Source organism: Anas platyrhynchos, chromosome 13, assembly GCF_047663525.1.
Source record: "Anas platyrhynchos isolate ZD024472 breed Pekin duck chromosome 13, IASCAAS_PekinDuck_T2T, whole genome shotgun sequence".
NCBI lineage: Eukaryota > Metazoa > Chordata > Aves > Anseriformes > Anatidae > Anas > Anas platyrhynchos.
This window is the reverse complement of record NC_092599.1, coordinates 255255-270408: the sequence shown is the minus strand read 5'-3', so window position 1 is coordinate 270408 and position 15154 is coordinate 255255. Positions and strand designations below refer to the sequence as shown.

The 15154-nt window shown below is 41.0% G+C and overlaps 1 protein-coding gene across 3 annotated transcripts in view; it reads right to left on the bottom strand.

Moving 5' to 3' along the window:
* The window catches only part of FGD5 (FYVE, RhoGEF and PH domain containing 5), a 101242-nt gene that overhangs the window by 39754 nt on the left and 46334 nt on the right, over positions 1–15154 (bottom strand). For all 3 annotated transcript variants that reach the window (XM_072044560.1, XM_027467797.3, XM_027467800.3), the window contains exons 6-7: positions 2674–2816; positions 822–978 (exon numbers count right to left, since the gene is read on the bottom strand). In XM_072044560.1, coding sequence (XP_071900661.1) covers positions 822–978; positions 2674–2816 — 300 coding nt within the window. The remainder of the gene's footprint in view (positions 1–821; positions 979–2673; positions 2817–15154) is intronic.

Genomic DNA, 15154 nt, shown 5'->3' with positions numbered 1-15154 from the left:
TTTACACTTTTGAAATGATGTGGACCATCCACATTGCCAATATCTTAAAATGCTATCAGGAATTGTGGCTTCAGTTTCTGTCAGTTGCATTTTGATGGTGTTTTTCAGTCACTCAACAGGGATGAGTTAAGTTACCACAACTGGAAAATATGTTTCTTGCTTAGCAGTACAAGCCAAAAGGTTACAGACCATTCAGGGAGGTCTGAAGGAATAGAACCTTGTATTTGGCTAGTGGAGGTGGTGTCTTCCTCTGCAGTTCAATTGGCTGCCTGTCACAAGATCCTCTGTAAACAGAGGAAGCAGTAACAGGCATTTAAAAATGCAGAGAAATGCAATTCTAAAGATGCTGTGGGTTGACCCCAGCCAGCAGATAAGCACTCACGCAGCCTAACCCTAACATTCATCCTGGCCAGACCCAGCACAAAAGAAAAGATGGAAAATGCAGTGAAAGAAGAATAGATAAGGAGACACAGTAACAATAACAGTTATTAACCCACCCTCAGATGGACTGAAATGTTAAATATATGAATGAGAAACTATTCCACTATCTGCATATATTTCAACAAAATATATTCATGGATCTGTGGACTCACAAACATATATTCTGTATCACAGGGGAGCGTGGGGAACAGATGCAGACACAGAAGCACATCATGCACATGTGAACATCTTACTTCATTTCTATCAGCAGGATGTGTGAGGAGAGCTATTCTCCCATTCTACCCTCTGAGAACACTGGTGGAATTGCAGAAAAAATGCCTTGAGTAAGTCCTGTGGTACAGCTATACGTCATTGCAGCTAAAAAAACAGAAGGGCCTTACCTCAAACTCCTGAATGATGGTAGCCAGTTGGGAATATTTATGGCAAGTTTCATCTAGCAAAGCCAAATTCCTATCAAACTGTATAATATAAGCTGTGTGGTGATTCAGCCTTGATTTTCTGGAGAGAAAAACATCAGCAACTTTCTGGTGTTCCTCCCTAGGGCCACAGAAAGAAAAAAAAAAAAACAAAAAACAAAAAACAAACGCAAACAAAAATTAAAGAAAAGCTCTGCTTCTTTCTCATTGCAGCAGTTCTATTCATCAGACCCACAGTGGCCAGGTACATCGTGCAGCTAAAGCCTAGGTTAAATGGCAGGAAGTAGGAAATACTTCCCAAACACACTGGACAACAAAATGGGCTGCTGTAGAACAGGCACCTTGAGGTGTCAATCTTTTGGCTGTGCTAGTGCCATGACAGACATATGTGTCTGTAGCACGCAGGCTGTCTACTTTCTGGACACAGCTTCTGCTTCTCTGAACAGACCTTTCAGCTGCTGCAGGGCTTTGAGCACTGATTGTGGAGGATAGCATCATGTCTTCAGTTGTAATATTGTATCTTCATTCCTTCTTCATTGCACCCTGCTCAGCACCAACCTGCCATTGGCTGCCTCAGCACCCAGCAGCACAGTACTGAATTATTTATGAAGCATATCGCAGAATCACAGAATCATTTAGGTTGGAAGAGACCTCCAAGATCACCTTATCCAACTTATGACCTAACACTAACAAGTCCTCCACTAAACCATATCACTAAGCTCTACATCTAAACGTCTTTTAAATACCTCTAGGGATGGTGACTCCACCACTTCCCTGGGCAGCCCATTCCAATGCCTCACAACCCTTTCAGTAAAGAAGTTTTTCCTAATACACAACCTAAATCTTCCCTGGCACAACTTTAGCCTATTCCCCCTCATCCTGTCACCAGGCACATGAGAGAATAGACCAACCCCCACCTCGCTACAGCCTCCTTTAATGTACTTATAGAGAGCAATAAGGTCGCCCCTGAGCCTCCTTTTCTCCAGGCTGAACAAATCCAGCTCCCTCAGCCGCTCCTCTTAGGACTTGTTCTCCAGAATCACAGAATCACAGAACTGTAGAGGTTGGAAGGGACCTCGAAAGATCATAAGGTCCAACCCCCCTGCCAAAGCAGGTTCCTCAGAGCCCTCACCAGCTTTGTTGCCCTTCTCTGGACTCGCTCGAGCACCTCCATGTCCTTCTTGTAGTGAGGGGCCCAAAACTGAACACAGTACTTGAGGTGCGGCCTCACCAGAGCCGAGTACAGGGGGACAATCACTTCCCTAGACCTGATGGCCACACTGCTTCTTATACAAGCCAGGATGCTGTTGGCCTTCTCGGCCACCTGAGCACACTGCTGGCTCATATTCAGCCGACTGTCCACCAATACTCACCAATACTCTGCCAGGCAGTTTTCCAGCCACTCATCTCCCAGCCTGTAGCGCTGCTTGGGATTGTTGCGCCCCAGGTGCAGGACCCGGCACTTGGCCTTGCTGAACCTCATACAGTTGGCCTCAGCCCATCGGTCCAGCCTATCCAGATCCTCCTGCAGAGCCTTCCTACCCTTGAGCAGAACGACACACGCACCTAATTTGGTGTTGTCTGCAAACTTACAGAGGGTGCACTCGATCCCCTCATCCAGACCATCAATAAAGATATTAAAGAGGACTGGCCCCAATACTGAGCCCTGGGGGACGCCACTAGTGACCAGCCTCCAACCGGATTTAACTCCATTCACCACAACCCTCACCAGCCTTGTTGCTGGAGGGGGTGTCAAGGGAACACTGTGTCATAGAGGTTATGTTAACGCTGTCAGGCTGTGCCATTCCTTACTTACCATTTAAGAACTCTTTCTTCCAGCTCTCCCAGGATCTCTTGGTGTAATTCGTAAATCTCAGAGAGTTCACTTAAGCCCTGCTTGAGTTCAACCACTTCCTGTTCATCTTCTCCAAGCACTTTGATGATACCTTCATATAAATTCTGTGAATAGCAACACAGAAATTAGGCAGTCAGACATAAAAATCTCTTCTATGAAATTATTATTGCAATTTCTTGAACCCTAAACTCCACTTTCTAGGAATTCTACGTTACGCTATCCAAAGTTATAGATTGTACTCAGTAGAGCAAGGAGATAATACCATATATTTTATTGCATCCATTAGTTCATACACATTTTCATCTGATTCCACAACGCTGTGAACACAAAATTTAACATTTCACCTGGCCAAGCCATCAGACCCTTATGTATACAATGAGTTTGTTATCTTTTTATTTACCTTCATCTTTTTCCCCTGCTTTTTTGGGTGTAGTTGATCTCATTTTCTAGTGTTTCTTAACCAGAAACATAATTTTAAAAAATGAAGAATGAGTATCTGATTTCACCTTATAGGTCCATGACATATATATATATATAAAACCTTCTACATGTCTTGTGTTGAAAATTGCTGCACTTGTCGCCAAATCCAAATTTAAAGGGAGGAAGAAGCAGTAAGTTTAAGCTATGAAACAAGTAATTTTCCATATGAAACTGAGACCTTTTTTCCTCATTTTAGACATGCCTTTGATCCTGTGTGCACAGGAGTAATTTCCTCAATATTAAAATGTATTCACCTCTGGAAAGGGTTCTAGCTGACAGCAGACTCAACATGAGCCAGCAGTGTGCCCTGGCAGCCAAAAGGCCAAACTGCATTTTGAGGTGCATTAAACACAGCTTAGTCAGCTGGTCAAAAGAGGCGATTCTCCCACTATATTTAGCATTGGTGCAGCCTCACCTTGAATATTCCGTGCAGTTCTGGGCTGCACAATCTAAAAAAGATGTTAAGGTCCTTGAAAGCATCCAGAGGAGGGCAACAACGCTGGTAAAAGCGCAGGAAAGCATGTCCTTTGAGGAAAGGTTGAGGATGCTTGGGCTGTCTGGAGAAGGCCAAGAGGCGACCTCCTTGCTCTCTGCAACTCCCTGAGGATGGGAAGCACAGAGGCAGACACTGGTCATTGATGACAGGACACATGGGGAATGGCACAGAGATACACTGGGGGAGGTTTAGACTGGACGTGAGGAAAAATTTCTTTACCATGAGGGTGGTCCAACACTGGAACAGGCTTCCTAGCAAGTCAGTTGATGTCCCATGCCTGTCAGTGTTACATAGGCATTTGGACAATGCCCTCATTAACATGCTTTAATGTTTAGTTAGCCTTGAAGTGCTCAGGCAGTTGGACTTTGTAGGTAGATGATATTTGTAGGTCTCTTCCCACTGAATTCTACTCTAGTGTAGTCTAGTGTAGTCTACCATAGTCTAATCTAGTCTAGTCTAGTAAATAGTAGCACACTTTTTTAAGACTTCATAGTGAAATGTTTCCCCAGTTTAGACCTAGAGATGAGGAATAAGGCATCCATCTGAAACTGCAGGGATAATTTGTATTAGATTCACAGGGATTAGAAAATCATTCCAAGCGCATACAGCAATTTTTTGTGTGTGTCTAAAACATTGCTTAATGTCTCCTTAATCCAGAGCTCTGGATGCTGAAATGTTTCCAGGTCAAAGCCAGATTCCTACACAATCCATCTTCTCAGCTTCAAACTTGTGAAGGTGCTCTGGCTGGCACCTGGATATACCTCAAGAGACTTTAGCCACTCTGATGCCCTGATTCTTTCCAGGTTCCTACCAGCCACTGCTGTTTCCTCTGCCTCCTGCTGCTAGATGCATTCCCTCCTTACAGGCAGTGGCAAGAGGAACTGAGACATTTAGAGCTGCCTGACTTTGCTGAAGTCTGCAATGCAAACCATGGCAGTAGGATCTAAGGCAATGCACAACACTTCAAGGCAGAAACGCCAGCACTGTAGAGGTATTCCTAACTGTTGCTAACAAAGGCAGATTCTGGCTGCCTTTGCCGCAAGCTAGACCACTGCAACCACATAGTTTATCTTCATAGCACTATCTGGCGTTCAAAAGCAGCAGCCTTCATTTGGTAAAATTAAGTGGCTGTAATTTCAACACCTGGTTTGTCAGTATTGCTACAAAGCGAAACTACAAGAATAGCACTGGCATAGTATCCTGCATTTTTCTGGGGATGATTCTGCAGCACTGTTACAGGTTTAATTCTTCTCTGTATTCATTGCAAACAGATGACTGAGTCAGGCCAGTGTGTTGGGCAGGTCAGCTGGGCTTACAGTTGAATTTTGCATTTCTGCTAGTCAGGTATCCACAGGCAAAACATCTGAATCTCAGTTTCTCTATGACAATAATTGAACAATTAGAAACCTACGTGCCTCCCAGTTTGTGATAAGAGCAGAAACTGAGCAGTCATATAGCAAGGCCCAGAAACTTGTTCTGTGAGTGCCTTTTCCAATCTTTCTGCATCCCAATAAGCCATGAAGTGTGTAGAGTTTTTATTGAACAAGATGAGGAAAAAAGGAGTTAAGAGTGAAAAACCAAGTAAATAATCAAAATACCAGGCCAGTAGAGAGGCCACATTAACTGTGAGATTTGAAAGCTCCTGATGACTCGTTTTGGCACAGCAGCTGCAAACTAGGAGGTTGCAAAGCTTCCTGCCTTATAAAAATACTATCTGTCCTTATCTGACCTTCCTTTCCTTTCTGTTTGTGAAGGAAAGGTTAGGGGACTGCAGCATTCTCTCTTATTGCTAACCAGTCTATACATGTTGGCTTTTTCCAGCAAGTACCTTAAATGTTGTCGGCCTTGGGGCCAAGTGGGGAAGCCAGGTTAGTATCACTGATCCTGTCAGCCTGATGATGTTGATGGTTTCTGTGACTTTGTTGCCTTAGATCATTAGAGTAACTATGCAAGCTGCAGCCACATCTCAGCTGCTCATCATCCCAAAAGATACTCTCCAGACAAAAGCAGCTCTGAGTAAAGTAGCAGGAGGGGTCTAAATAATTTTGTCAGCCAGAAGAGTCAGTACAACTGCACACTTTATGCACAAGGCTCTACCTCCATCAGATCACAGCAGCACTAACAGCAATGCATTAAGAGCATCTGTCACTATGAGTTTCATCCAAAACCCCCTGAACCATCTGAAACAACTAAAGGTTTCTGGCCATAGCTATGTTCTATGATTAGCACTGACTAGATTGTCTGCCAGCTCCAATGTGTGTTAAATTTCTGTGCAGTGAATGTAGTGTTGGCAGATTGCTTTTCTGGGGATGACAGAAATCTGCCAAGGCTAAAGGATTTGAATCAAATACTCAGACACACAAGTTCAGAACACAGCCAATGAGGCCCCAGGAAGATAAAGATTCTAACATCACTTCTATACATCTGTGTTGTTGTTTTTTTCTGTGTTTTTTGATGCATGGTGACAAATGTGGATCAAGCTTGTATCAGCTAATGTCAGGCTTTTGTAATGCAAGATTATTCTGTGGCTACATTTTGAAAAGACGATTTATTTGGAGGAGGTTTTGGTGGTTGTTTTTTAACATGACCACTTGAGAACTGCCATAATATTGTGTTTAAACAGACAAATGTTCTAATAGCCATAGGGAAGAAATCTGTCAATTCTCTTTTTTTTTTTTTTACTTTTTTTTTCAAGTTCAGCATTAAAAATACTTGAACAGGGACTTAGTGGCTGAATAAGACTTTGACTGACTTTGAAGTCAGGAGGGAGCATATAGGTATGATGTGGTTTAGTGTAATCTGGCCTGTAGTCCAGATCACAAGACTTAGCAGAGTATAGCATTCGTAAGAAAACAACCAACTTTGGTTTATGATGGAATATACTATATATTCCATCCGTTATGAATACGCTAACAATGCAACCTGAAAGAAAAAAAAAAAAATGGAAAAAGCCACGAAAGATGCTTTTGGTGATTTCATGAAGGGTCAGGTAGATCCTAACCACATACATATATAAAGCCCAAGTATCTACTCACAGCAGCTAGTGTTAGAGCCCTGGTTGGCATCCTGCTCATGCTAAAGCCATCACATCAGGAATCATTGAACAGTTTGGGTTGGAAGGGACCTTAAAGGTCATCTAGTTGTTCTAGGAGTTGTTCTTCCAGCAGGTTTGCAGCTCAGCTCTGCTTCAGTCCAAAATCTATTGTGAAGAAAAGCTTCAGTGTCCAACCAGTCTGGCCAGATTTGTGCTGTTAATGACTTTTTTTTTCACACACTACTCTGTAAACAGTGAGTTATTATTGAAACCAATGTTTTCCAAAGATATGTTAAAACATTCTCTGCCTGTCCATAGGAGCCAATTCATCAGAAAAAAAAAAAAAAAAAAAAAAAAAAAAAAGCAGCTGCATAAAAATCGCTGAGAAGGTGATTCTACCGGTTGAATTACTAGAAATGGCAGCTAGATTTTTCCACTCAGAGACCATTTCCTGGCCTCTTACCCCACTGTATGTGGTGTGGCCAAATGTGCTGTGAAAGGAAGCGGTGCTTGATAAAATGAAACCTCTAAGGTCACACAGCACATTGAAAGATGCCAAGCTCCTTCTATCTGGCCCTGAACCAGGATGCGATAGGTTGAGTATCCTCTGTCAGGATCGAGTGATCATGAAGCCTATTGCCAAAAAGTCAAACTCTGTTCCCTGAAACTTTAGAGACAATCTTTTGAGTTTCCCTGGGCTGTACTGGGATTTCCCACAGCATTTCTCACAAATCTGACTTCTGTCAATTAAGAAGTTTAGACATACATGGTATAATTAGAGAGGAGTCTGAAAGACACAATTTACATGAAACCTGGTAATGTCCAGGTATGAACAGCTCAGAAGCTCCGAGTATGTTTCACCAGGGATCCAAATTTTACATTAGATGGTTCACTTCAGTTTGATTAAATCAAGGTAGCTGTACTGATTTCAGCATGCTGCAAATCTGGCTGGTATAACTGTGGTCCTGCTGAAAAGTTCTGTAAGGAGCCCAAGGGCCTCTGAGCAGCTTCCTGGAAGCTTCCTCTCCCCTCACCTATGGGAACCAGCTCCTGATAAGCTTTTAGTCTTGTCACAGCATTCCTGTCTTTTCTGTTGTAATGCTGTCAATTGCAAGGCACACACTGTCTCACTATGAACTGGAATGACTGGAATATCTAATAGATACTAGCCAAAAGAAAAGTTGCACATGAGCTGCAGTTTTTCAGCAACTATGACAGATGAAGCATTTGTTTTCTGAAAAGCCACTAGAACTAGGTTAAAAAAATCATCATTATGATATTTTTCTTTTTGACTAACTATATCCTGGATAAAACAACATCACAAAAAAAAATATCTGAAAGAGTATTACTATGTTTCCTAATTACCTAGGTCTAATTTCCATGTGTCTTGTCCCAGTACAACAAATAATCTCAACATTGTGCTATTCTATCTCCCATTTTTTTCTGGTGTGTGAGGGAGGCTACCTATGTATTCCAGCAACTGTACACTCTAGATACTTTCCTGCCATCTAAGCCAGTCAAACCATCTTCTGGATACTTTCAGAAGTTCACTACTGATGTGCTTAAGTAACCTATTTTGTTATAGCAATGTCATTTATTCCAAAATAACTGAACAACTCTGTGTCTATCCATTTTCCATCATAGTGGTGCAACAAGATTAACACTCCTTCCCCATAGCATCTCAGTGGATTTAATTAGTCACTAATTGCTGGCTTCTCTGATCATAAAGAATTCTTAGACAAATTATTTAATGGCAGTTGCTTGGATAGCTAGCCTTCTAATGATTAATAAAAAAATTATAATCCTCGTAAGGTTCCTCCAGCACGAATTATACTATATTACAAGCCTGTAATAGAATAATATTCTATAAGAGTTAATGTATAATATAATATTTTTATAAAGATTAAATGTATCATATCATAGTTACTATTCTGTATTCATGTTTTTTTCTTACTGTTGTTCACAGATTCTGCAGCATTCATGAAAAATAACTATGAAAATAAGCCTCTAATCATCAGACTTCATTCCCTATAAAAAAGGGGGGATGCAAACTACCTTTCTGGTCCCACTAACTCTAATCAGTCATGGCACCTGAAGGTCTCCAAGTCTGTCACCCATTTGCCACATTTGAACACAGAAGGTACCAAACACAAAGTTCATATAATTCTCTGTTGAGTCAAAAATTGTTTAGAAGACACACATGAACTGAAGTCATTCAGTTTGAGGCTGTGACATAGTGGCCACAGAGCTCAATCTCACCCAGGCGTATATGAGCCTACACAGCTTACTCCTGTCTTACACCTGTTCCCGCACCGGTGTTCAAGCATGCATGTGAAAGCATTATCCAGGCTGGCTAGGTGATACAGAAGGTTAGCAGCTGTACTATGAAGATGCATTTTTGAAACATAAAACATTTCTTTATATTTTGAGTACCCATAAATAAATCCTTCACAGCCATCCAATGACCAATTAATTCCTTAACATCCCAGAAATGAACTCTACAAATAATTTAGTGAAACAAAGAAGACCAAAACCCACAGCCCAAAACATTTTTCTTTCTTCCCTTTTCTTTGTGCACATCACTAACACAAGTTACATTTTTTTTCACCAAGAATGCCTCTGGAGAATTTCTGTTCTCTTCTGGAAATGGTGGCTATATTCTGGAGACTGTTATAAAGGCATCAGACAGGGAGTAATGCAGGTTTTGTTTCAACAAGGTCTTATGCTTTAGGTTGAGTGTTGCCTAACTGGCACATGTCTGGCTCTCAGAGTAGAACGTGGTACCCTCTGTGAGGTGGTGAGGCTCACTGTAGAGTAAAGGGATATGAGGCACTTTAGAGATGCTGACAGTGCCAACGTTAAGAGGACACGTTGAATATAAGATAGTTTTGGAAAAGCCACTTCACTTTGCTATTTAGGTGCTTAGCTCAAATCAGCTGTAGCAATTCAGTATGCATATCAAAAGTCATTTTACAAGATGGATACATATTGCAGTCCTTTCTGCATTTCAGCCCTGCTCCCAGTTAGCTTTTATCAACCTGAGAATATTTAACCTCAGAGGACATTAGTCAAAGGAACCAAAACTAATGTTTTGTCGGATACATTACTGCTTTAGGCAAGTATTTTACCCAGGAGAAAAAAACTGCCTGTATGTATGTGTAAATTATCTTAATTTGCTCTGATGGGTGACTTGTCCTCTTTAACTTCTACTTGAAAATATTCTAACAATACAGTAATTGAGTCTGGATCCAGATTATGTTTGCTTTTTTTCTGTGTATAACAGAACAGGCCAAGTTAGATCAATTCAGTAATGTTCAAGTAATGGTCTATGGATCCCTGGGGACCCAGGGACTACTGTAACCTGTCTAGTAGGGGTAGCTAGGAAATGATACGACTGAAAACGGTCTCTACCTACTGTAAAAAGTTGTTCAGTCTCCCACCTAGAACAGGCTAAAAGCAACTATGTAGTTTAGAAAGGTGAGTAAATTGGAGTAGAGAAAGTCAAGATTTTGAGCTAAAGACGCAGATGAAGAGAGAGCTCCATTTGAAATAAAAGCTGTTAAAATTGGTCAAGAAATGCTGATCAGGTGCTAGATTTCCTTGTTTGCTGTTCCTATCTGTTTGTCTACAGAAGCAGCAGTGTATAAATTGCTAATCCAATCATAATGGAAATCCTAGTTCCTGTATATTGTTTACATTGGCAGAAAAACAGAAGGGTGTCCAACCCCATTATAATGTTACAGAAGGTGAGACAGCATCAGAGAGCAGAAGGTGAGACAGCATCTGCCAGCAGGACTGAAGGTTCCTTTTCATAGGCTCTCAGCACTGTGCTCCTAACATCAGGTGTGCACTTGAGCCAGACATAAAATTATGAATTTATAGGGTGCGGTGATGACTGTAGAGCAAAGCCATGCTTAACAGTTCAAGAGAAGTACTTGAAAGGAAGAACATTTCTGTGACCAAAAACAGTTCATTGAAACTAGAAGGATCACATTGCTAGACTGTAACTGGGCTAGAAAAGGTCTGAATGCCCGCAGTAGTATGTTCAAAGTCTTGGGTGCTGAAGCAAAGTCTCTACCTGTTTGTTCCTTGTTGCATGGTCTCACTGTAGTCAGAGCACCATGTGCCTACCTGTTATACCCATCAGTGAACCACCACAAACTGTGTCCCACACTCTTGGTAGCATTCATATATACGCCCTGTTTGTAGACACCCTTTTCTCTCACTTTCACCCATGAAAAGATGGGTGAAAGTGTCTTCCAAATTGTCTTCATGATGTTGATAATGAGGGAAAGAAATCTTAATTCGGATGGAGATTCTCACAGTGCTCTGAAGAACCTAATAATCCGCTATTCTTGCAGTCATCTGTCAGAGAAAAACTATAAATTTATACCAGCCAAAGGTCTGACCTCTAACGCTATCATGGTTGTATCAGCTTTCCTGCTTCTAACTCAGCTCCGCTAAAGAACTGAAAAAAACTGATGAGCGAATAAATTCACCTATGATATTTTCACAGTTTTTAGGGAGAATCCTGGCTGGAGAGATCTGTGAGTTTCCACAAAAGGAACAAAGCTGAGAAAAAATGCACAAAGGGAGTGAACAAAGCAGATTTGTTAATGGAAAACCATAAGCATTTTTCTGCCTCAGTTGTCAGGTGGGGATAGTGACACTTTAACCGCAGAAATCATGGCTGCACACAGCATATTTACCATACCCACACCACGACTTCCACCTAGCATCTGGACTTCTATACTTTTCAAACAATAATGGCACATGCATGCATCCAGAAATCACTTTTCATATCTAGAATAGCAAATGCTTCCCAAGTCAAGCAGATGTTTTAACGCATTGGTAATATTAGGAAGTGAGTATTTTTGACCCTTTGTGAATGAGCTAGGGAGGACAACAGACAATCCTTCTGCAGCCCAGACTATATAATTGAAGTCTACATTGATCACATAAAATTGTGCAGACTTTTACAGCCACTCGCACTTCTAAAATGAAGGTGGATTCAACAGATACAATACATCAGAGGCTCCAAGTCTCTTTTAGATGTCTAGGCATTACACTTGAGGGGAGGATGAAAAGTTCAAAGGGAGAGAAAAGGGTATCCATGGTAGAGCTAAACACAGGCACAAGATTCCAAGTTTGCCTCATGGATGTATCATCACTACAGGCAGCAGCTGCTCTCCTAATTATGAAAGAAAAAGTGGCAGCCCTGAATTAAAAAGTGGCACATGTCCTGTAGCAGAATGAGTGACCCTTGATCTGCACTGAACAGTTGATCTTCCCAAACTTCTCATTACTGAGCCCAGAACAAACAATGCCAGATGAACAGCAGAAAACACAGACTACCACGGCAGACACAATTAGTCTCTTATCCTGCCCCTGAAGGGTACAATCTAGGTCAGGAATCCTGACTTCAGCGCACACTCACATGCAGAAAAATGCACACATTCATCCTCTATGAATCAGTGTCAGAACTGGCAAGCTGTAAAATGTGCATTGCAAATACTGTATCAATGGGGCTTGTTACCAGGGAATTGTCCTTATGCCAAGTGAGGTAGTATGATTTCCCTCTTCTTTTAAGAGATACACAGATGATCTGAAAGCTATTTTGGCTCAATGTTCCACTGCAGGAGCTCTCTGGAAGATACATGATTATTTTCCCACTGTTGCTGAAGGCCACAATGAATAAATGAATGGGAAAAAAAGTCAGCCTACTGTAAGTGAGGGTAGGCCATTATTTTGTGGCACTGTATTTCAGGCTTTTATAATAGCTTCAGAGGGCTTAACAGCCAACTACCCCTTCATTTATTCAGCCCAGTCCATTCACTAAAGCATTTCAATTGGAAAATAATGACTTGATTGGTCCAGTAGAACTTTGAATGTCATCCAAGAAATTTACAGCAGTAAAAAAGGCTCAGCCAATCATTCACTGGGAGTGTAAATACTTAGAAAGATGGTGTTCTATTTTGTCTAATGTAATAGTGGCTCCTGAATCAGATAATGTTTATTTTTTGTTCTTGAGAATGTGCTACTCACAAGAATTCTGAAAGTAGAGATTAACCAGTGAGTCTGACTTCATGATAATCTGCATTTAGGTCATTTTAAGTTAATGACTTGGGAAATAAGATGATTTTGTTCTTTTTTATTGCCTGAGAGTTACTTTGCAGTCAGGAGTCTTGCAATTCCCAGTGTAGGACTAGATCCCATACTGCTGCAAAGACTAGGGAACCAGCACGTTATATTCCTTCACATTTTTATTCCAGACTATCTCCAAATTCCAAGGAAGCATAAATCCGAGTCTTGATGTTTGAAAGAACTGTGTACCATTGTTATGAAGAAAATGCAAATCAGCAGTGAGGCATTTGAACACTGAGGTACTTGGGGCAGATTTTCTTTCAGTGCAGTGCTGCCCTTTTGGGTACCTTAATTTGCTAAATGCTTTGGAGGGAAGTAATAATGACTTTAAGGGGTTCTATGCACAAAAAAAAAAAAACAAAAAAAAAAACAGAACAAAACAAACAAACAAAAAAAAACAACAACGTTCCATACAAAGGCAAAAGACAAATGAACATGAACATGATACACTATCTAGCAAATGCTTAATCCCATGCAGACTGGGATCCTGAGGCATTCTAAGTCACACTAACTTTACTCTGTATATAGTTAGTAAAGTAATTGGAAACAGACTGGCTGAATGGAAGCAAATAAACCAGATTCCTGGTCCTCCAAGGTGATGGGTGAAACATCAGAAAGCAACCTGCAACATTTTTGTTCAGAAGCAAGCACTAAAATGAGGACAAATGCAGACTACAATACTGGGGTAAAAAATAGGAGACATGAACATCAAAATTTGATGATTAAATGATTATGGAGTAAATGCAAAGTCTAATTAACTTCAGAAAACTAAATCTTGAGTAACAAGAGATCAGGGACTGCTTTGGACTGCAAGGCCCAGCCAGTCCCATCTGCTCAGTCCAGAATGAGTTCTTAACTCCCAGCTCCAAAGAACTGCATTACCTTTAAGCAGGGCAAATAACAGCTAACCCTTTAGGTTATTATCACTTCTACCACACCAACTGATACCAAGTTTGTGAGCTAACACGATGTTTCCACTCTTTCAGTTCAATAGCAGAGTAGATGTATGGAAATGTCATCATTTTGGCAATCAATCAATTTAGTAAAGTCTCTGCTGAATGACCAGATTCCTGTTATGCAGAACGAATAGCTCCTCCAGCTGAGCCTGGAAATGAGATGGGAAACTGGTCCTGTTGTAGGCTTAAGAAAAGCCTGTTTTCCTTTATGAAAGCAGATAGGGTGTGGTTTAGTTCCTTGCCTTTCTCACCAACATATGGGTTTATTTAAGAAAATGAGTCTCAAGACTTCAAGATGAGCACTTAGAAAATGTTTTCTCGAGAAAGGTGGTGATGAGGAACAGAGAGAAATGTCTGCCTGTGCTGAGAGGTGCTGACATGGAAGCTTTTGGTCTTAGCTGGCCATGAATGGTGTTTTGCAGCTTGAGTGGTTTGTTGACTGTGTGGTCACTAGTGGCTGCTAGTGACATCTGCCAGTGGGACCTGTGTCAACAGTGAGTTCACAGCGAAGAGGTATTTTCTACTGATGTGATTATTCCTAATGCTATTCAAATATGCAGAAAGGAGTAATTAGTTCATTGTGACTACTATGATAGTATTGGGAGGCCTCAGGTAGGCAATATTATCTTTGTAGTCTGAGGGACTTACTTGTTGTAAAATCAGTAGTGGTTTCTCTACCTGTCCTGAATATGACATTGGGCAATAGGTGAACATGAAGATCCAACAGATGGTGGGCTGGGAAAGATAATGTTGCTGTGACTGTGGCCTTCTAGATTGAATGTGATTGCAAGAAAGAGACCTGCAAGTTATTTGTGAATGCCACTATAGCAGGTACACCAGGCGATAGCAGCAGAGATGGGGTATGCTAGGGATATAGGTATGTGATAAAAACATAGAAATTAAACCCTGATCCCATTCCTATAAAGATTTTTGATCTGTTCTAAACTGTGGAGTATGAAAATGTTTGTCTCTTCTACCTCAGCCTCTAACCAAGGTACCATTCATACATCCTCACAATTGAAAAAGCCAACTCATAGAAGCAATCAAATCTTATCTTTCTTGGTGACTCTGCTGGAAAAAGCCTCCAGTAGCTTCTAAAGGAATGTATGCATTTGGCGATGAGGGAGGAAGGATACTTTTCCACTGCAGAAAAAAAGTCATTAACCAAAATAGTGCACCCAAAATCTCATTCTGAAAAAGATAGTGATCTTTCTGAACTTTCTAACTTGAGATGATGGGAACTGTGACAGTGAAACTGACATTTCACAACCTCTGAGTGGCCTTGCAAACCACTGAATTCATTCAATGTTTATTTTAGGCCCATCTAAAATT